Source organism: Chaetomium globosum, genomic scaffold (genome assembly GCF_000143365.1).
Source record: "Chaetomium globosum CBS 148.51 scaffold_1 genomic scaffold, whole genome shotgun sequence".
In the NCBI taxonomy this organism is placed as follows: Eukaryota; Fungi; Ascomycota; class Sordariomycetes; order Sordariales; family Chaetomiaceae; genus Chaetomium; species Chaetomium globosum.
In genome coordinates this window covers 4,371,571-4,392,002 of record NT_165976.1, presented here as the reverse complement: position 1 = coordinate 4,392,002, position 20,432 = coordinate 4,371,571, and the positions used below count along the sequence as shown (strand labels likewise).

Here is a 20,432-nt window from a genome sequence, read left to right as displayed (position 1 = left end):
TTCTCTCATCGCCGCAGGAGTGCAGCGAAAGCCCCCGTTGAACCTGGGGATCTTTGGTGGGTTGCAACGACCCTTTAACCTTAACGCTTGTCTGAAACAGGCAAGACCCATGCAAGTTCCCAAAAAAGCCCAGCGAAATGACGTTATGCGCGTTGTTGGCTTTTTTTTCTCTTTCCCCTTCCAGCCCCAAATTTCACAATTCGATCCTGACAACCCGCGTTTCCCCTCAGCAGACAGGCACAAAGCTGTCTGCACAAGCAAGCTCCGCCATGTGGGAGTCATCCCATCGGGTTGCTTGCGGCTGAGCCGAAGCGATGGGTGGGTGCACAGCAAGGGAAAGACGGAAAGACGGGTGCTGGGCAAGCTGGGGTGCTCAATACCTAACCAGGTTCATTGGGTCGGGTCGGGGATCGGGGATGAAAAGTTGGAGCACACCAGACCCGGGTCTTCGGCCGCCAGATTCGGTCTTTGATTTGTTGCTTCTCCTTGGATCCGTCTGTTGGGTTCTTGTTTTGATTTTGCCATCGGGCTCCCCTGCACATCATTTTGGCTTTGCCTGCTGCCTAGCTACTCTTTGATGATGCTATTGAATTGTTGCAGCATCAGCGGCATCCTTCTCTCTCAACAACAAACGAGCACGAAGTAAAGCATACATACACCACGCTAGTTACTTGTACACGCCTCTCTTCAAGAACAGCCCATCAGACTGATGAACATCCCCATCCCTGTCACCCAAGACTGAATACACTTCAGCCAGCCCTGCATGACACCAGTCGAAGCTAGGAAACCCTGCCGCTCCCACTCCCTAGCAAAGCGTGCAAGCTGTCACCCACGGAACCCCCGCGGGCTTGCTCAAACACCTCCACATGGGTCATTTAACGATCCACCATTCGTGCTCAGCTTGTCGGGACAACGCCTCCCCTGCGCTCGATCCTCCTCCCTCGGCCCTCCGGCTGTCGATCACCAAAGAAGCACCAAGAGATTCAGCTGTACGATCGTGTCTGGGATCGCGCAGTCCGAGACATACCGTCTACCTACAATGCTCCCGAGTAAGTGCCAAACCGCCCCGTCCAGCACCTCGCAAGGGCCCCCCCTTCTGCCGTTCACACCCCCGTCGCCTTAAACCCCGCTGCTGCGAGGTACTGAGAAGGGCCCCGTCACCGAGAGTTGTGCAAGAGGCGGAAAGAAAGAAAGCAAAGAATTCTTGCGGATCACTGTCACACACCCCCCCAAACTCCAAAAAAAAAAGAGAGAGAAGAGGGCTGCAAGCTTGCTGAATCACCACACTCTGAAATCTCCAAGACAGAGCTCAAGGTGTGGTTGACGCAGGCGGGCGCATTGCTCCCCCTAAGAACAAGGTGAAGAAGAGCAGGGCCAAGAAAAGGAAAGAGCATAAACAAAGACAAGACCTCGTCAATACAATGGCGACGGCGACGGGGACGGGGGCAAAAATGGAGAAGCGGCGGCCTCGTTTAGGGCTGTTGACCTCGTTTCTTCCAAAGCTCACATCTCGCTCAGGGCCGCAATCCCCGGAGATCAATCGGAAGCCCCTTCCGGCAAGCTCGACGACCTCCTCTTATACCTCGCCGACCAGTACCGTACCGACAATGACGACAGCGACCGCCAGGACGAGCGCCGACTCCAAGTCGTCTTCCCGCTTTGGGTCGGGGCCCGGGTCAACAACCTTGTCGCCCATCGAACAGAGCGCGCCGCTCTTCGAAAACACCCCTCTTGAGTCCTCGCCGCCCAGGAAGCTTCACAAGATACCAGCCATGCCTACTGGCCCGCCACCACCGCCGCCCACCCTCCTCAAGAAGCTCGGTACGCCAGCCCGCGTACCGGCCGTCACATCAACCCAGGCAACGCCCCCAAGTGTAAGGAGAGCCGACAGGAGCCCGTCACCCGACCGTCCCCCGTCGAGGGCAAGGCTCCAGCCGAACCAGCCTCAGCCCCGGCAACTGTCTCCGAATCCGAACCCGCGTGGTCGCAGTGTCTCGGCTCAGCCCCCGGTCGTCCGTGATGCCGCGGTCGACACCTCGCGAGCAGTCTCTAACCCAATCCAAAGCGGGTCTTTGTTGAAGCCCCCCAGCGAGGGTAGCCCCCCCATCATCGCCGACAAGCGGAAGAGGAAAAGCTGGTTTCCGGGCGCCCGATCGAGAGCTAGCTCGGATGTTACTAAGCCCATGCCCCGTGGCGCCTGGGTTATGTCGCCAGATAACCAAGTCGACTATAACATCGCGCCCCTGGTGAATGGGGAGAAGGTACCATCTCCCATTGCAGGAGAGTTGTCGTGCTCGGTCAAAACGCTAACCGCATGCAGGTGCCTGAACTATGGAGTGAGTCAGGTAACGTCCTGGTGTACCTGCACCCCAAGGGGAGCGATCGCGGGCCCAGTTTCAAAGTTGCAGATCACATATTTAGCCCGTCGGCAGTCTTGGTTGAGCTCCTAGTGACGGAGATGATGGGCCTCGACGTCTCACAATGCTGGATACCTCGACGTTGCACCGGCCGAGGGTCCCGTGACCGAAGGCCATTTGTATCTCCCCCTCGGCAACACTGACCTCGAACGCCTTGTCGCCGCGCGGAACCTCTTCGCGCTCCTGACGCACCAGCCCCTTGTAGGCACATCCGAGAATTCGACCCTGTTTGCCGCCGTGCTCCAGGTCGCTGGTCTGCTTCGGCGGTTCAACTTCTGCAGCTTCGATGGTTCCTCCTTTGGCGAATCGGTCGACAGGGCCTTCGACTTGTTTATGGACCAGACCGGCATCGCCGATGTGCGCCACAGCCGGGAGAAGACGCTCGAGGCGCTCATCCTGGCGGAGCAGATCAAGTCGTGGAACCTCTACAACGAGGCGTTTGCCCATGCCGTGGGCAAATATGAGTATCTCCTCGAGCTCAAGTCGCCTCTCTACGACCGAATCTCGGTCAGCACCCGCCAGCGCATGGACCGCGCACATTTGGACCTGGCCAACCGCCAGGCCAGCGTCAACACGCGACTCGAGGCGTTTGAGTTCCCCTCGCTATTCTCCGGCACCGCCAACTCGACCTCGTCCGAGGAGTACAAAAACGTCAGGTTTAAGGAATGGCGGACTTCCTTCGCCAAGATGAAGAGCTTCGTCCTCAGCTACTACAAGGGCCTTTTTGGCAACTGGCCGCCGCGGGCCCGCAGCAAGAAGAACCACTTCTCGCAGAGCGGGCTGAACCGGGAGTGCCTGAAGATCCTCTACTCGGACTTCTGCGCCCTCTACGATCTTCTGGTGGATCGGCAGTCCATGACACCCCGTGTTATCGGGGAGGGGCATGACGACTCCGACGACGATAGCAAGAAGACGCCCGCCGAAGCTTCCATTTCCGCCCTCCGCAGGGTCCTCGGCGAGTTTGACAAGTCGTCGCCCCCCGTGCTGCCGCCGATCCCCTTCGACGTCCCCAAGCTGCCGAGCATGACGGCAATCTACGAGAACTACCACGACCTCCCCGCCAAAAAGCAAGCCAAGTACAGCAAGGCCCTACAGCCCCACGAGCTCCAGCTCATTCTCATCAAATCCCGCAACATCGACACCGACGCCCTCACCCTCCCCTTCCTAGTCGCCTACAAGGAGTTCGAGCTCAAAGAATCCAAGGGCACCAACCCCGCCGACCTCGCCGACCAGCGTATCGGCAACTGGCTGTTCCTCTACGTCGTCATCCAGTCCCTCCCCATGCTGGTCGTCGACGCTCCCGGCCTGCACTACACCGAAGGCGTCGAAGACTTTTTGTGCCAGGCGCCACAAGGCAACCCCCCCTGGACCGAAGACGCCGGCCAGACCCGCAAGATGTGGTTCCAAACCGGCAGTTCCAACATGGTCGAGCTCTCTGCGGACGTGGTCATGTTCTCAGTCGAAGGCATCTACATGCGCTCCCACTGCTGGCTGGCCGCCAAAGAATGGGATGCCATCGCCGCCGGCGCCCCTCCCACCACCACCACCACCACCACCGCTCTCACCGAACAAACCTCGCCCCTCCACCCCCCGCGCGCCGGCTTCCACGAGATGGACCCATCCTCCACCACCTCACCCGCCACCACAACCTCCCCCATCACCACCACCGCCCCACCCCCCCCTAACAAACCCACCAACACCAACAACAACACCGCTCCCAATCCCCCAGCCTGCACCCCAACCTCAACCCCACCACCCACAACTCCACACACCACTCCACCCCCACCTCCTCGCCGCACCTCCGCCCCCGCAGCGGCTCGACCAACGACCGCGCACGCCAGGCCTTCCGCGCCAGCATCGCCATCGGTCTCGAGCCCTTGCCCATGCCGGCTGTCCCGGCGGCGTCGGCGTTTGACCGCGGCTCGCGCGTGCTGAGCGTGGGGAGTATGTCGAGCGGTGGGGGATGGGGTGCGAATGGGAGTGGGAGTGGGACGGGGAGTGCAGGGCCGGGGAGTCCTGGGCCTGGGGGGGTTGGGCTTGGTGGGGGAGATGTGTATCAGTTGGGGTTGCGGGCGAGTCGGTCGGCGGCGAATCTGTCGCAGTTTGGTGGTGGGGGGGGATTATCTTGTTGGGGGGCCCTGGGGGGGCAGCCGCGCAAGTCGAGTTATGGGGGGCTTGCGGGTATGGGCATGGGGCATGGGGGGAGCGGGAACCGTCGAACCTGGGGCCGGGCGCCGCGCCGGGTCAGGGTCATCATCACCATGGTGGCGGGTGATTCGATTGGGTGGGGGGTAGCACGTTTGATGATATCTTGAAGGGGATGGATGGGAAGGGGAAGAAAGAAGAAGAAAGCTTTTTTTCTGATTCATGCTTGGGAGAGGTGTGGGATCATGGGATGGGCATTTTCAGCTGGGTTTTCCTTCTTTCGGTTGGTTTGCGCGGGTTTCAGTTCGTTTTTTGTTTGGCGGGAGGAGAACTTCTGGTTTGGGCCTTCGTTTCTCTTCTGTTCGGCATCTGTATAGATGATACCCTTTTGTAATGCGACTGCGTTCTGCTGTCTCGCTTTGGATTCGGGTTTGTTTGGTTTTGTCACTTCGGGCTTTGGATGTCACATCAGAAAGGGGCCCCATCCTCATACTCACTTGTCTTGGGTGTTGGTCAAATTTGCATGGCATATGCGAAACGCGAAGTACAAGAAGAAACGGGAGGCAGCATGGGTTTGTCCATAGAATAGATTTCATAGTTTTGGGATGAGGGGGATTAAAGTGGCCAGGGGAGGGCAAGGCAGGTGATGGGGGGGGAGCTCTCGGAGATGCTAGTAATGCAAGGGTACCTGCCACGCATTTAATGGGCCATGCCACCCGGTTGTTTCACCGATTTTTCAATTCCACGATGTATGGATGCCCAGGCAGTCTCAAGGCCCCCACGTTGTATACAGATTGCCTTGCTTATTCGGTGTCACTCATGTCACCCAGGCACTGGGCCATGGTTGTTGGCGTACGTGTGGATGTGCATACATACATATTGGGTGGTAGGTTGCTTGCATAATGGGGTTGTGACTATCCCTCGTAAGCGATAGTGGATTGTCCTGCTTAAAAGTTGTTATTACTACTTTAATGTTATTGCGAGAACTTAACCGGCCGCGATAGACACAACCCTCATTGCGGTCTTGCGCAAACTGAAATACAACCCAATAGCCTCATCCACGAGCCAAGATCCAGCTTGAAACCCAAGATCAGCCTCGGCGGCATGGCGACGAGGCCAACGCTGTGTGTCCAAGGCACAGCAGCGTACCTTACCTTAATGATCCCACCCAAGGTGGTGACGGGCCTGGAGATGGTGTGCCACACGCATGCGCACAAGCTGGCGTCCTGTCCTGTGTGTTCGCTTTGGCGCAACTGTGCCCCGCGCAATGGGGGTCCACGGCAGCAGGCCTCACCCCCCAAAATCACGAAACAACCGCGCTGACGCGCCGAAGCGCTGAAGCCCTTTGCCGTCCCGTGCCACCTCCAACTCCAACTCCCGACCCCAATGTTCCAGCCCCATTCTGCGGCGCGAGTCCCCTTTTGGACAACAAACCCCAATCAAGCTTCCTTCCACCCACCATACTGGGCGCAACTGCGCTCTGGTTCCAACTCATGGGCAAGACACTTTTTTGCTAGCAAGTTATCGTAGAAGAGAACGCACAAGGCATTGGGAGCTGAGACTTGTGACTGTTACAGGTCTAGCCGATCCACTCACACATTGGCCACGAATCTCTCCTCTGCCCAACGGTGGCACGGCTAGCAGCCAAACCTGGCAGTGTCGTTGTGTACCCGCCGACTTGGGAGGGTGGGGCAGCCCGGGATGGCGTTGCCGAGAAGAAACCGGCCCCACAAGGACGGAGCTGAACAAGAAATGAGGTCTCGCCAGATCAACCGCAGTGCTCCCTGGTCTTAACTAGGTAACTAGTCATTATATTGCTGGCAATCAATCATTGCTGGCTCTTAACTATGTCAGGCGGTCGAGAGCGCAAAATGGCACGGACCGAGGCTTCTTGCGAGCTGGATACGTGAGAAAGTCAACTTGAGCACTGCTTCATACAAGATCGAGTCCCAAAAAGGGCTTCATGAGGATTAACTCCTTCGTACTTCGGAGGCGGTTCTGGGAGTGAAAGACTCTGGCCAACACCAGCATGAACCCTTTTTTGTGTCTGGCCCACCCCTGTCGTCCAGAAATCGGTCTGGAGCAGGGCTTGATTGGTTCACAATCCCACCAATCATACCCCTCTCCTTCAGCGAAAAGGGCAGTCGTTGTAAGAGCCGTTGCGCCTGTGTGTGTGAAGGGAAGGCAGACTGGAGAAGGGTGATGAGGCTCTCGAGGTGATGATGGAGGGTACAGAAACTCGAGGGGGCACTCCTCTTGACTGCCCAAACCTCCCCTTTCCTTTGATTAGAGCAGTGCCGTAACCTGCATTACTGAACCCATTGGCCACTTTGGTGTTGCCTCGTGAGTCTTGTTTGACGCCGCTTCGTCCTGTATTGTTCGTTTCGGCCGCACTTTCACGCCAACCTGCCGCTAGTTCCGAGATTGGAGACGTGGGGCCACATGTCTGACACTTCAGACCGCTTCGGCATCCTCAATGGGGGTACGGGTCCCAAGCAGCCGTTCTGCGAGGACCCTACGCCCCACAGCAACTTTGCCAGGGTCGATGACAGGGAGACCACAAGTGTCTCGACGTCCGAGGACTACTCGGACCTCTTCGACTGGAGTGCATATTATGCATCCGGAACGACAACAGATGTAACCACACAGTCTGATGCTCCCTCCTCGGCGGGGAAGCTTGCCGTCATGCCCTCCGCCGTGACCCCCGCCAGTACCCCCCCGCCGGGTCCCGGTCAAGACGAGGATTGTCCTATGCTGGACCCCCCGGAGACTGCCAACCAAGACGAGGATTGCCAGATGCAGGACGACCCAGCACGAGAAACCCAACCTCTTGACGTCTGGCCGAAGCTCTCGGGACCCCTTCCTCCGCGAGACACAGATATCTTGCTAGAAGGGTCACCTTCGCCATCACCGCCCGCAGAGATGCATCAGAAGAAGACGAGAGTTGTCAAGGATAGGGAAGAGACAGGCAGGGTTCGGGAGCTCGGGGCTTGCTACCCTTGTAGGATGAACAGGAAAGGGGTAAGTGTCTGCGACATCCTCACAGTAGGGCTTCCAACCTCTTGCTGACTCCCAATGCCAGTGCGACTCGGATGAGATTTGCGCGACGTGCAAAAATCGGCCGCTACCAAGGTTGTCATGCATCCGAACACCGTTGTTGGAGATGATACCGAAAGTATTTGGTGAGATTTGCCAACAATGTGCCGTGAGAGGTCCAATGGAACTGACTCTTCGATCAGAGCGGTGGAACTGGAACAACCCAAGTCGCGAGCAGCCGGGCAAGTATCATGTATATCACCTGCTCATTTCCTGCTCCGACGATGTCAACAGCCCTTGGCTCCCCCTCAAGGCTCGTGCCTTCGCGCCACCGGGTCAGGGTCGACTGGATATCGCACTGCGTGAACCGCCTTCGGAAACAGAAACTTGGGAAGACGTAATATGTCGCTGGATGGAACAACAGATCCTAGCGGAGACGGTAATGGACTTCGAGGCTGAGATGGATAGGCTGCTCGTCAGGTTTGTTCGTCAGGCGAGGATGAACATGCGCCCTGCGGGGCAGCAGATGACTGGGGGGTTGCTGTCGAACCTTTTCCAGCTGAGGTGTATGTGGAAAGTCTGGGGCTGCAAGCAACTCTTTTTTCGAGAAAAGCCCGAGTCCCGAGGACTTCCGTTTGACCTCCGGTTTGAGGCAATTCAGGACTCGCTTCGGCGATTTGCCAGCCAGAAGATATCAGAACTCGAGCGGAACATCCTCCCCGAAATCGACAAGTACATCTCCGGGAAAGAAACATCTCGCCCTGCAGCAACGGAGATCGACATCATGAAATGGTTTTCGTTGTGGCAGCTAATGCTGACCTATCGCCAATCGTGGAGCTGGGTGTTGGAGCAACAACAAACGAATGCTGCCCCAATACCAATCGAAGGTCAGTTCATTGCCACCAGTGTTTCGTTCCTGGATGCTGACCGAGAACTCAGTGGCGCCTATGGACGTGACGAGACATGAGTTTCGAGAGACGACTGAGCGATTGTTCCATGGCATCATCGTCATCTACTCCGGGATATTTCACAAGAAAACCACAATCGAGAAGATCAGAGACGCCGATCTTCAGGTCTTCAGGGTTGATCAGAGCCTCCACGATGCATACCAGAGAGTCTGGCAGATGCTCCCTGACTTTTGTAAGTTACCACGAGCCGATGGAGATAGACAATCGCTGACTTTACCCGATAGACGGCCGAGTGGCACACCAGGTGTCCCCCACGGATGGGTTGTTCATCGAACGCATCGTCAAAAAGGAGACAAAGTTCTTGTCGAAAACTCGCCCAGTCCGGAAATAAACACCACGAAGACTTTTGTTGAAAAACGGCAGGGTGTTTGGCGTTTTGATGCGGTTTAGCTGTTTCATATGTTGGGGTCTCAGTTCAATCGGAAGGGGCGGCGGCATTTTGAGAAGCGTCCGGCTCCGTGACTCGGTTACGGTGGAGGGGCGCATGCGGCGGCCATGAGCAATGAATTTCCATGTGTAAAGCAACAAAATGTTGAGGAATGTATCCCAGAATGTTTGAAGTGATGTTGCGGGTAGTAGTTAGGACGAATACGGTGTTGTGGGGGATCCGGACCCGTGTGGCTGGGGCAGTTTCGGCCGTAAGCTAGCCTCACAGGCACGGTATGGGACGAGCTGAACATCGTTGTGTTACCCGTTCTCAATGGAGTGGCTTGATGCTGACCGTGACTTTCTTCCCGCAATGCTTATGCTTCTTCAAACTCTTGAAATGGCCGGCCACATCGTCAAGGTCCACTCCTAACGCTGCTTCTTCATTGACGAAGATGTCGAGTCGAATATGGAGCGTCTTCCCCTGCTCCGCGGTCGACCGAAAGCTAGTTCTCTATTTAGAATCATGAGAAACAAGTAGAAAGCCTGGTGCGTACCTGATTTTATCTTGGATAGCGCGTTGCGTCTTGGGCCAGCTTTTCACCAGGGCCGCCATAGCTGCGGTCACGGCGCCAGTGTAGTCGGCCCAAAATGTCGCATCTGGATCTGCCGCATCCATCAAGGCCCGGAGGCTCTTGTATAAATGCTCGTCGATGGGTGCTAGGCTCGCTCCCCACCGTGCACAAGTTGTGACACCCAGGACGGCGCGGGCGAGGTGCGTCAGCCCGGGCTGGTCTGGGCAACTGATCGCGTTATGCAAAGTGGCCGATGCATTCTTCTCAGCCTCGCACCCCAACTGAGCCCATATTTGGTGAGCATAAAGCGTACCGAGCTGCAAACTGAACACCGTGGTCGTGGTGGCCAAATTGAGACCAGGTGGAAATGCGGACCGCAGCGCATCAAGAACGTCTGCAACACTTGCTAAATCTGAGCCCATGATGTAACCTTCGGGGTTCCCCATGAGATCCCCGAACTGTGTCAAGGGGTGACTCTCCCGAATATCTGGTGGCAGGCTCATCATCAAAGCCCCTTCGCGGTTCCCCCCAGAACAGAAGGTAACTGAGCGAATAGCGGGCACAGTAGCAATGAGTGCGTCGACCACAGCAATAATGGCAGGAAACTGCGCCCGCCGGCGTTTCGACATGCCAAAAATCTTGCCGTCAAAAGATTTGTTGAACTCGAGCAGATCTTTGTTTTGCCCGAACACACTCCCTGAGACGGTGAACGACCCGATGGAAGGGATAGGATACGGCTGTATAGGATGCCTATGCATCAACATGCTCCCGTAGCCTCGGAAGCCACCTCCGCAGAGATAGACGTCGATCCCTGGCGTGGCTGCAGCTTCCGTTTGAGACTCGCTCTGATGGGCTTCGGTGGCATCGGCGGCAAGAGATGGGAACTTAGTGCACAATGTCCGGAACGCCTTGCTCATGCCCGCGCGAAGACTTGATATTTCGGACGCTTGGGTGGCAGCGTCGCCGTTGTCCAGCACCTTGATCAGGCGGGCAGCCCCAAAAGGAAGACTTTGCCCAGCGAGCGCGGCGGCCACCTCGGGTCCAACGTTATCTTCTCGGGGACCGGATTTCGCGGCATAGGAGTCTAAGTACGTCATCTGGACACTTCCTCCGCCGAGATCGAGGAACAAACCCTTCACATCGACGAAGCCCGAGCGGGCCCCCACTGAGCCAAAAAGGGTCTCGACTGGAGGCGCGAGGATGTACACGGACAGATCTGGGGACGCTTCCCGTATGGACTCAAGCATAGCCGTGGCGTTTTGGGCCCGACGCATCGCCTCTGTTGCGAAAACCCTCAACTGGTTTGGAGGGACGCCGTAGTCGTCGATAGCGATGGATCTAAAACGTGCCAGAGTCCGCGAGACCAGCTTGATCGTCTCGTCGGGGAAAGTTAATGATGGCCCATTCAACGCATCAAACAGCGAGATGGCGGCCCGCTCCCTGTAAACGGTTTTCAGGAGCCGTGTCCGCGGAGGGGAGAGATCCAAGACGGAGAAGCGGATGCCGTTGCTTGATGAGATCTGTTAGAGTGGTGGGATTATTCTGTACGCAGTATGGCACGGCTAACATGACCCATGGCCATGGTGCAGGGGGTTAGGGGGGTGTCGAGCTTGAGCTTACCTTCCCATATCGACCAAAGCGTAAAGATGATTGGAGCCCGAGGGGTCCCATCGCGGCAACTTCTGTTCTAGGTTCTCCAGCGTAATGATATCAACTAGGGCGTCCATCTCGACGGTGTCCGACTTCGAAAACCAAAAACCAAAAAAATGAGCCAAGAAGGACGGGTTGATGCTGAGAAATGGTCGAATCTGGAACTGGGGGTTGTTCTCTCGTGCACCAAAAGTTGAAGTTGGAAAGTGGGAAGCGTCGGACGGATGTGGGGTTATGCAAACAGGCATGTCTGCCCAACATCCACTAGGTGCACCTTTAGGGTTTGCGCGAGTGGTGGTAACCACTAGCAGGGCAAGCCCAACTTCAAGATGCTGTTTCCTCAAACGTGGGCAATTACAACTGGACACCAGAACAGACAAGGCGGGAGCGACTATCGCGGCAGAGAACTGATTGCCCTCTATCTCTGTCGTAGCACCAACAGCCGCTGGGCTGTTAGCCCGTTAACGGATCTTGACCACTTAAGCGCGGGGACAAGAGCCTCCCGATAGGTAATTCGGGCTCAAACGAACCAATGATGTTGGAGTCGCGAAAACGATTACCAACAAACTGCAGCGAGCTCAAGTCTAGCAAGATGGACGAGAGGACGACGGAAGGCTTCAGCCTCTCGTCGGTCGTCTGAAGTGATTCGTCGTCTGAAGTGATTTCTTGGCACATTTGACAGTGTCGTCGGTTGATGGCTGAGTGTGTCTAAGACCGGGGTCCTCGATTCTCCATACTGAGGATACGAACAGGGAAAAGGGAATCTGGATCATGGCACGCGTGGATGCTTGTCGAAAACTGCTCTTCGCCTCCCACCCCGCGGTTTTCAGGGGGTACGAAGTACCCAGGTACCCAAGTGGGTGTTGCACAGAGGAACCCACGTGCTTGGGCCACGGTTGCAGACGTCCTCGGATGGTTGTAGGGATCTGCAGGTTTGGGAAGCATCGCTGTGGGATTCATTGTCCACGCCTGCAAGCCAGCCCAAGGAACCCCTGGGTCAAAAATCTTCAACGCAGCCGGGGCCGATCGGTCGTTCACCCTCGGTGTGGATTTTGACGACTTATCCGATGAAGCGGTGAGCAGACCTGACAAGATCCCGCGATACAACCCCAAGTGGTGTCCATCCCTGGCCACGTTGACTGCAGTGGAGTGCACAGACAGCCGGGACGGCAGCGCGTCTTGCTTGCTCACATGTTACACAGGAGTCGCAAAACGCTCGTCCTAAAGACCATTGTTTCAAGCAATGAGTAAATGCCCTGGTGTTTGAGTAGATAGGGCAGATAACTTTGCCGTCATTAAACATGGGAGATCATATGATAATGTCCTACTGTGCAATACGAAGTATTCGCTCCCATTTCGGCCCCTCATGAGTGTGCGGAAGATGGCCGTGGGAAGGAGGTCTTGATTGGATGAGAGCCACTTAAACTTCGCGTCTCGTCTCGCGCGCACTTAACGCGAAAAAACGCGTCTATTTCGTTCCCTGTTCCATCTCAAACCCCTCGTCTGTCACACAGTGCACCACACCCTGTCATCCCGACCACACCTCCCCAACAGGAACTCTTCTCCTCCCGTTCTGTTGCCCGACATTCATATTTTCGCCGGGTGCAACACACCTAATGCCGGAGCCGTTACTGCAATTAATAAACAAGCATAAACTTCCGTAACGGTGAATTTGCAGGCGCGGATTTACCTGGTCGGGGCGAGATATCCATGTTGCCAATGCACTGTAATTTTAAGGTATCTCTTCGCACCGTCGACTGCGACCCCTCGCGGTTTCCATTCGCTTGCAGCCCGCATGTCGAGACTTCGCGCGTCATGAACGCTTCCCAGCCTCTCAATTCCTCGCCTCAATCGGACAAGCTACACCTATTCGATCACAGCGCACAGCTCGAGCTTCCCGTTCTGTGTGCGACGCGCGGATTCGACGCTACAGCAGAAGGATTCACGAAGCTTGCGAATCGAGAACTCCAAGTCATCTGCCTCGGCGCTCCGCAAGCCCACTTACTCGCTGTCGAACTCCACACGCCCACAAGCCAGGGGTTCATTCCTTGAGCTTTTCGGGTCTTTCGTTGTGAGCGGCGTCCCAGCGCATCGCTAGGTGCGCGTGGAGTGTTGAATTAGCCGTCTGAACGTACTTGTATGTATGTACATGCATAGACCGCATCGAGCACTGTTAGTTCCCTCCCCTTTGGGAACGTGCATTGCTTGAACGGACCAACCCGGATCAAATCTGTCGTGAGTCTCGACGCGTTGCTACCAGCCCATCGCCCTGCCCGACCGTTGGCCGGTTGCTGTCCCTGCTTGCTGCAGTCGGCTCACGAATTCACAAATCAGCGAGCCGTTGACAGCTTGCGCCTTCAACAAGTGACCCATTGCGACGTTCCCGGCGCCCGCGCCTATCGGGCGGCGGCAGCAAGCATCAGTTGCTCCACCACGCAACAGCCGTGGTGTGTCGAGTGTGTGTCGATTTGGGGACGGGGGTCCCTGGAATTCGAACTGCAGCTGCACCAACAAGGTTCTTCACAGGGGCCTTGCACCGTCTCCACTCCCAGAGTCCTCCCCCCCATTGCTCGCTGCTCGTTCGGTGGATGGCGCTTGGGGGCACTGGGGCAAAGGAGCCCGGCCCGGGCTGGGCTGCTGGGCTGCTGGGCACCTGAGTTCTCTGCCGTGCGCTGTCGAACCCGCCCCCGTGCCCACCCCCCGTCTGTTCCCTTCTTGCATGAGCGCATCCGTCGTTACATATCCCCAACGGGCACCCCATCATCGGAGATCCCGCTTCTTCCCCTTTTTCCCCAGCGCAGTCATTCATTTGCGACTCAGTTGACGACCAGTCGCGCTCGGCGCAAGGTCTTCGGTGTTTTAATGAGATCACGACACGACGGCCAGCAAGACACCACCGAAAAGCGCTGCGCTCACCATCCCCTCCGTTTCCAGGTTATCCTGACTCGACACGTAATTTCATTATCTCTTTTTTTTTTTATTGGTTTTCTCTAGTTCCTATCTCTCGGTCACGATTTTCCTCTTCGATTGACGACTTTCGAACTTCGACATAACATATACGAAGGACGCCTTTTGACGAATAGCTCTTGTGCCGCGCTTGGACTTTGACGGACAAGAACCCAGTCCGCCGACCCCAGCCATCCGTTTTAGACCGACGCGCCCGCGCTAATCCGGCGGCCCTCCGCACATCTGTCGGCGCACTTTCAACACGGCTTCCATCGCGCATTTTACTTTTGCGCATGAGCATTTTTCGCGTGTTGACTTAGAGGCACTCTCGGAATAGCACATTTCGACCCCTTCATGATACCTCGACATTCCAATCTCGAGACAAGATGAATCTACATTCCGGACCCGCAACCCTTCCGCGGGGTTTCAAGTGCCCCGACTACGAAGCGCCCAGGACGCCGGAACCGTTCCCCCAAATGGATGACGTCCAGATACCTTCGGCCCCGAGGCCGCGCCTGAAATTGAGGCGGCGCGTCGTCTCTCAACTCACGGCGCCAACACAGCACTTTCTCGCCTCTGTCGCTGCCGCTGATGTCCCAATACCGAGCATCGAGGAACCCGAGATCGCGCCTGACGACTACGACATGAATGCGCCTTGCCCCTTTCCGGAATTCGATCGCGACCATGATGAAGGGGATATGCAGTTCCTAAGGCCCCAGGGTCGGGGATTGCCTGCGCCGAAGACACCGGCGCCCGAACTCGAAACCTCGCTGCCGGCCTCTCTGTATCCCAATTGGACGATTGATTCCATCAGCAGCGTGGAGTCGACACCAGAGCCTGACTATGAGTCTAGCAGACCCTCAACATCAAGGTCAACACAAACTAGCGCATCGCTGTTCAGCCGCTTCTCGCTTGCTTCAGATGACTACCATTACGACAACTTTGGAGACGAGAGCAAGGAGAAGGACAACTACCTTGCTACCCTCCACGATGATGCGCCATCCTGTGGCCCTGCAAACCTCCGAGGAAAGGCGAGGAAAGCCCCTTGGACGAAAGCGATGAGCGACCACCTCTGGTCAACTTTCATGTTGTACCTCCAGGATCCTAAAGTCACCCCGTTTCGCATGGGCAAGAACTGCATCCCACCGCATGGCGTCTGTGTCCGTGTTGCGCGAGAGGCAAAGAGGAGCTGGAAGGGTTCCAAGGCCCTGTCCAAAGCGACTGGCTCTGGCGAGGGTAGGAAGAGCGGGAGCGCCACTCCGACTGCGGACGTCTCGGGCACGTTCATTCAGTGGCCCCATACATGTGCCGCTACCCGCGCGCATCTGCGAGATTTGTGCAAGTTGAAGGCCGGCTCTCGAGCCAACAATCACAAATTTGCCTCGCGAAACCATACACCTTTCACGCAGGCTGCTGCCCGTCACTGGAACCGCCGCTCCACACCGGCCCGCTCACCGGCTGCGTTCGCGACGCAGGATATGTCTCTCTCGCTTGCCTTGAGCACGTCGGAAAGTATGCAGCCCAATGGCCCTCTGGCGCAACTGTCAGCTTCAAATCCGGAACCTGAAGCCCCAAGCCGCTCGCCACTCCTCGCAGACCAAACTCTTGGCACTTTTGAAGGCGAACCCTCCTTCGCGGAACGGCACCGGTTGGGATCTCCCTTCGGCGCCAGCAGTTATGGGCCCAGCTCTTCTGGCTCCCTCGCAGCCGTCCTCGGCCTGCCTGGCCCCATGCCTCGTCGACAGTCACAGACCGTTGGCGCAAGGCGAACGCTCCAGTCGCCCGTCCGTCTCAGTAGATCGGGGACCCAAAAGCGGCGGCATACACAATCCGGCATTCCGCGCAAGCGCCCCAGCATCGGTTCTGACCTCTGGCTCGAACCGGGCTTTCGCGCTGCTGCTGCTGCTGCTGCGACCGCCACAACGAACCCGGCTCCCGCTCAAGAAAATACGGAACCGAACCGCAACGACGCTTTTTTTATCCCCAAAATCCCGTCGTTACCGACGCTCAGTTCCTCAACCAGCATGCCGAACGTCGGCACGCAGCTCGACGAGTCGGCGCTGCCACTACCCCCACCCCGGCTCGGCTCCCCGTTCACAGGGGAAGGCTCCAGCTTCAGCTTCCCTCACCGAATGCACCGCGCACACCAGGGCGGCAGCATTGATCTCGGCGTCCTCGGCCGGCCGTTCGCGACAATCCAGCAGTTTTCAACCGACTCCAACCCTGCACCCGCGCGCAACAGTCTCGCCGACCGCCTCGCTTACATCGACCACCGCCTCAAGGAACTCCGGCAGCGGGATACGACCCACCGCTCCGAGTCCCCCTTTTAAACACCATGGCTTCACGAAACTTTAACCCCCACCCCCTCACCCTCACCCCATATCAACTCCTGGCGGTGCCATTCGCTTCACTGTACATGTTCTGCTGCTTTGCGTATTTCCTAATGGGAGCGCATTTTCTGGATTTGCGGCATGGCGTCTACGATTATTACGATGACGTTTAAACGATACCACGTACGTCAAGGAGGTTTTTGGACTGATGGTATGAATTTACGATGTGTGGATGGATGGAAATACCCCGCTAGTTGGATTGAACATTTATCGTTTTGGAGCTTGTTCATATCGCGGTGGGCGTCTGCTTATTCTCTGTTTTCCTTCTTCATATACCCACTCGGTGGGCCGTTGGCGGAGATGTCTTGGAGAGTTGTTTTCCTTTGTCTTACCACTCGCTCTCTTTCTCTCTTTTTCTTCTTTCATCTCAACAAGTTCATCATGGACGGCTTCATGAAAAATTACGACTGATACGAAACGATGGGAACGGACGAAACGACCCTTGGAGTTCCAGCTCTCCCCACTTCCCTTCTTTTTATACGGGGCATATTCTTTTCTCTCATCGCATGTCTCGCTACGAGGCGGCGTATAACTTAACTTGGCGATTTTGGCGGCTCTGCATAGATGGGAGTTGGGCCTGAAGATAAAACGACTGTCCTCCTTGGGGGCGATGATGAATGTTGATGCGGTGACGCAGTTCGATACGGGTGATGGGACTTTATGAAATGTATATTGGCGATTCAGCTACTCGGCTGCTCTATGTAGTTGCTACCTATAGAACTGAATCTCGTTTAGTGACAAGATGCTGCGCTTTGCTCTGCTCGGTGTTCGTCACAATGTTGCCCGAAGAGCTATTTTATAAGAATGCTGTCGGTTGTTCTGGTCTGGGTCCGGCTAGGATTTGGATGTCGTGCCTTACAAGATCCCTCCCCTTCCATGTGGGGCCGGCAGCTTAATTGGCATCGCGACTTGGCGCCCCGAGGTCGCGTCTCCCAACTTCTCTCCGCCAGCTCCGAAAATCCTACCAACACCACCTTATGCTATCACCAAAATGATGGTCCCACGGGGGTTGCGCAGGGGTTTCCCCTTAGGGTCGCTATTATTTGTAGCCTTTCTTTTCCTCGCCCGCCCGGTGGCAGCATCAATTGGCGACCAGCTGCCCGAGTTTAGAGAATGTGTCGAGGTTCGTCTCCCCTAATCACAAGCTCCCCAATATCACAAACCATAGCCCAATGCGCCGCCGCATAGTAGCTTGCCACAACACCAATACTCTCACTAACTAATCCGCCTTCCACTCAACAGATATGCAAACACGAAAACTGCGGCCCCGACGCATCACACCAAACCTCCATCCGTACGCCGGCCACCCCCCCCAACGTACCCACACACCACCATAACTAACCACCACCCTCCAGCCCTCCACCGACGCCTCCTCCTCTGGACCTGCCCCGCCGAATGCGACTACACCTGCCAGCAAATAATCACCACCACGCGGCAAACCGGCACGACCCCATCCCTCCCCGTCGTCCAGTTCCACGGCAAGTGGCCGTTCCGCCGCGTGCTGGGCATGCAGGAGCCGCTGAGCGTGGTGTTCTCGCTGGGCAACCTGGCCGCGCACTACTACGGCCTGCACCGGCAGGTGCTGCCGCGCATCCCCGCGGTGTACTCGATGAGGCCGTTTTATGTGTTCCTGGCGCGGCTGGGCATGGTGACGTGGTTGTTGAGTGCCGTGTTTCATACGAGGGATTTTAGGGTTACCGAGAGGTTGGATTATTTTGCCGCGGGGGCGTCGGTGTTGTATGGTATGTATTATGCGGCGGTGCGGATTTGGCGGTTGGATCGTCCGGGCAATGTGCGCGGGTTGAGGGGGTGGACGGCGCTTTGTGCGGTGCTGTACGCGTGCCATGTCGCGTATCTTGGGTTGTGGCGGTGGGATTACACGTATAACACGCTGGCGTGTGTGGTGTGTGGGGTGGTGCAGAACTTGTTGTGGAGTTGGTTTAGCTGGATGAGGTATCGGCAGACGGGCAAGACGTGGGCGCTGTGGCCGGGGTTGGTGGTGATGTGGGTGGTGGCGGCGATGAGCATGGAGCTGTTTGATTTCCCGCCGTTGTGGGACAGTGTAGATGCGCACAGCCTGTGGCATCTGGGGACGATCCCGCCAGCGGTGCTGTTTTATCAGTAAGTGTTTGTTGACTGGGCTTTGAGGGGACTTTGCTAACCGCTCATTTAGTTTCCTTGTGAAGGATGCCCAGGACGATCTTGCCCGCAGTGCGCGACTGAAGGCTTAGGAGCTGAAGTGGCTGGCTTGCCGTGGTGTTGCTTAAAGGGGGTATTCGGCATTGCGTCAGAGTCTCACCAAGTGGTTTGGTTTAAAAAAGAATAATAACATATAACCCAAACATATTCACATTTAGTTCAAATAACCATGGGATAGATTTCCATCTGCTACGCCTTACCTGCCATCCTTTGACAGATCACCAATTACACTCCTCTCTCAACAAACCGTACGTCGCAATATCAAACACCCACCCATTTTTAGTCCCCGCCTTCCTTCTCGTCCCTTCATACACATACCCAGCCCTCTCCAGCACCTTAGCACTCCCACCATTGCCCTCAAACACGATCCCCTCCAGCCGGTTCGCCTTCGGATACATCTCAAACACCCACTTCGAATACGCCCGCAACGCCTCGGTCATAATCCCCTTGCCCCAGACCTTCTCCTCAGTCCAGTACCCGACCTCGAAGCAAAATTCCTCGACATCGGTCTTGACCTTGATCCCGATCCCGCCGATCGGCACGTTGGTGACGGGGTCGCAGATGGCCAGCGAGGGTACCACGTCGGAACCCGGCGCCTTGAAGGCGCTGGCGAAGGCGATCCAGTTGTGCGCGTCCTCCATCGTGTAGGGCGACTTGAACCGGTACGACATGTACTTGGCCATGGCGGGCGAGTCGCAGGCGGCTTGGATCGCGGCCGCGTCGGCTGGGTGGAGGTTGCGGAGCGTGCATTTGCTGAGTGTGAGGATGGTGGGCGGGGGGAAGGGGGCTGATGATGCCGCCGCTGCCGCCGCCTGGGGCGGGTTTGCTTCGGTCTGGGACATCGTGCGTGAGGATGGACCGTCGTGGTTGACGGGTTGGTGCTCTCTCTGTGTTGTTTGGGGAAGTAGGGCAGGGAATGGGAGGAACAGTTGGGAGTCCCCTGATAATATCAAATCGTTGGATTGGTGTAGGAAGAAGGGACGGCGTGAGTCACTCTCGCCGACCCCGAACAGGAAGGCGAAATAACAAAGTGATTCGAGGAGGGATTACGAAGTACGAGGGGTGGGAAACCATGTCAAACCTCCATCTTAAGTAGAGCACCCTCTTGTCAGAACTAGCCATAACCCCTTTTTATAGCTGAGGTTAGTAGTTGTCCGCAACTGGGATAAAGCCCGAGGGCGAGTCTCCAGCACAATACTTAACACGCAAGGGAGACAATTGTTAGATAACGCCACTCGGCTTGTCGCTTACGGAACCGGATAGCTGGGATCATATCCATACAGAAACCCCCGTCGCAAACAAACTTTTTGATTTTTTTTTTCCGACTCTTCACACATCAGACGACTTAGCAGGGCCCTGCTGTTTCGGTCGTTGGCAACATCGAAGCCAAGAACGTGAAACCAAGAATAGCTCGTCGACCCCAGGACAGTGGAGCCAAGCAGCGTTTGGGACCCTGAAATTGCCCCGCCGCACGCAGGGACAGCCACATGGCTGCATCGCCCAATCGCCGATTGGCTTACGCATGATCAGCTGTGGCGGCGGACTGTACTGTGTAAGGTGGCCTTAACTTTTAGTTGGTAGCTGTTGGAGCTGATGAGACCGTGGGGAAGTTTCGAGGAAGGCTTACTGTCGACGGCGCTTTCTTCAATGCCAACCCAATTAATGCCGCTCTTTATTTCTTTTTGATTCAATTTTTTGCCGCTTTATTCCTGTGTGATTTCTACGCCTTGCACCCTGCTA

The 20,432-nt window shown here is 56.5% G+C and overlaps 7 protein-coding genes across 7 annotated transcripts; 4 read left to right on the top strand and 3 right to left on the bottom strand.

Moving 5' to 3' along the window:
* Window positions 1–1,421: 1,421 nt before the first annotated feature.
* CHGG_01427 (uncharacterized protein) lies at window positions 1,422–4,352 on the top strand (the record flags this gene model as incomplete). Its single annotated transcript, XM_001220647.1, has 2 exons — window positions 1,422–2,336; window positions 2,514–4,352. 2 exons carry the CDS (start codon window positions 1,422–1,424, stop codon window positions 4,350–4,352), a joined length of 2,754 nt encoding a protein of 917 aa, XP_001220648.1.
* A 2,652-nt stretch (window positions 4,353–7,004) lies between these two features.
* CHGG_01426 (uncharacterized protein) lies at window positions 7,005–8,565 on the top strand (the record flags this gene model as incomplete). The annotated part of the gene is made up of 2 exons (XM_001220646.1): window positions 7,005–7,583; window positions 7,804–8,565. 2 exons carry the CDS (start codon window positions 7,005–7,007, stop codon window positions 8,563–8,565), a joined length of 1,341 nt encoding a protein of 446 aa, XP_001220647.1.
* Window positions 8,566–9,263: 698 nt separating this feature from the next.
* On the bottom strand, window positions 9,264–11,234 carry CHGG_01425 (uncharacterized protein; the record flags this gene model as incomplete). The annotated part of the gene is made up of 3 exons (XM_001220645.1): window positions 9,264–9,438; window positions 9,490–11,016; window positions 11,128–11,234. 3 exons carry the CDS (start codon window positions 11,232–11,234, stop codon window positions 9,264–9,266), a joined length of 1,809 nt encoding a protein of 602 aa, XP_001220646.1.
* Window positions 11,235–11,865: 631 nt separating this feature from the next.
* CHGG_01424 (uncharacterized protein) lies at window positions 11,866–13,918 on the bottom strand (the record flags this gene model as incomplete). The annotated part of the gene is made up of 5 exons (XM_001220644.1): window positions 11,866–12,343; window positions 12,771–12,788; window positions 13,163–13,251; window positions 13,477–13,553; window positions 13,666–13,918. The coding sequence occupies 5 exons, from the start codon at window positions 13,916–13,918 to the stop codon at window positions 11,866–11,868; spliced, it is 915 nt and encodes a 304-aa protein (XP_001220645.1).
* A 571-nt stretch (window positions 13,919–14,489) lies between these two features.
* CHGG_01423 (uncharacterized protein) lies at window positions 14,490–16,433 on the top strand (the record flags this gene model as incomplete). The annotated part of the gene is made up of 1 exon (XM_001220643.1): window positions 14,490–16,433. One exon carries the CDS (start codon window positions 14,490–14,492, stop codon window positions 16,431–16,433), a length of 1,944 nt encoding a protein of 647 aa, XP_001220644.1.
* Window positions 16,434–17,484: 1,051 nt separating this feature from the next.
* CHGG_01422 (uncharacterized protein) lies at window positions 17,485–18,724 on the top strand (the record flags this gene model as incomplete). Its single annotated transcript, XM_001220642.1, has 4 exons — window positions 17,485–17,616; window positions 17,736–17,787; window positions 17,849–18,614; window positions 18,667–18,724. 4 exons carry the CDS (start codon window positions 17,485–17,487, stop codon window positions 18,722–18,724), a joined length of 1,008 nt encoding a protein of 335 aa, XP_001220643.1.
* Window positions 18,725–18,971: 247 nt separating this feature from the next.
* On the bottom strand, window positions 18,972–19,534 carry CHGG_01421 (uncharacterized protein; the record flags this gene model as incomplete). Its single annotated transcript, XM_001220641.1, has 2 exons — window positions 18,972–18,996; window positions 19,104–19,534. The coding sequence occupies 2 exons, from the start codon at window positions 19,532–19,534 to the stop codon at window positions 18,972–18,974; spliced, it is 456 nt and encodes a 151-aa protein (XP_001220642.1).
* Between the last annotated feature and the right edge of the window lie 898 nt (window positions 19,535–20,432).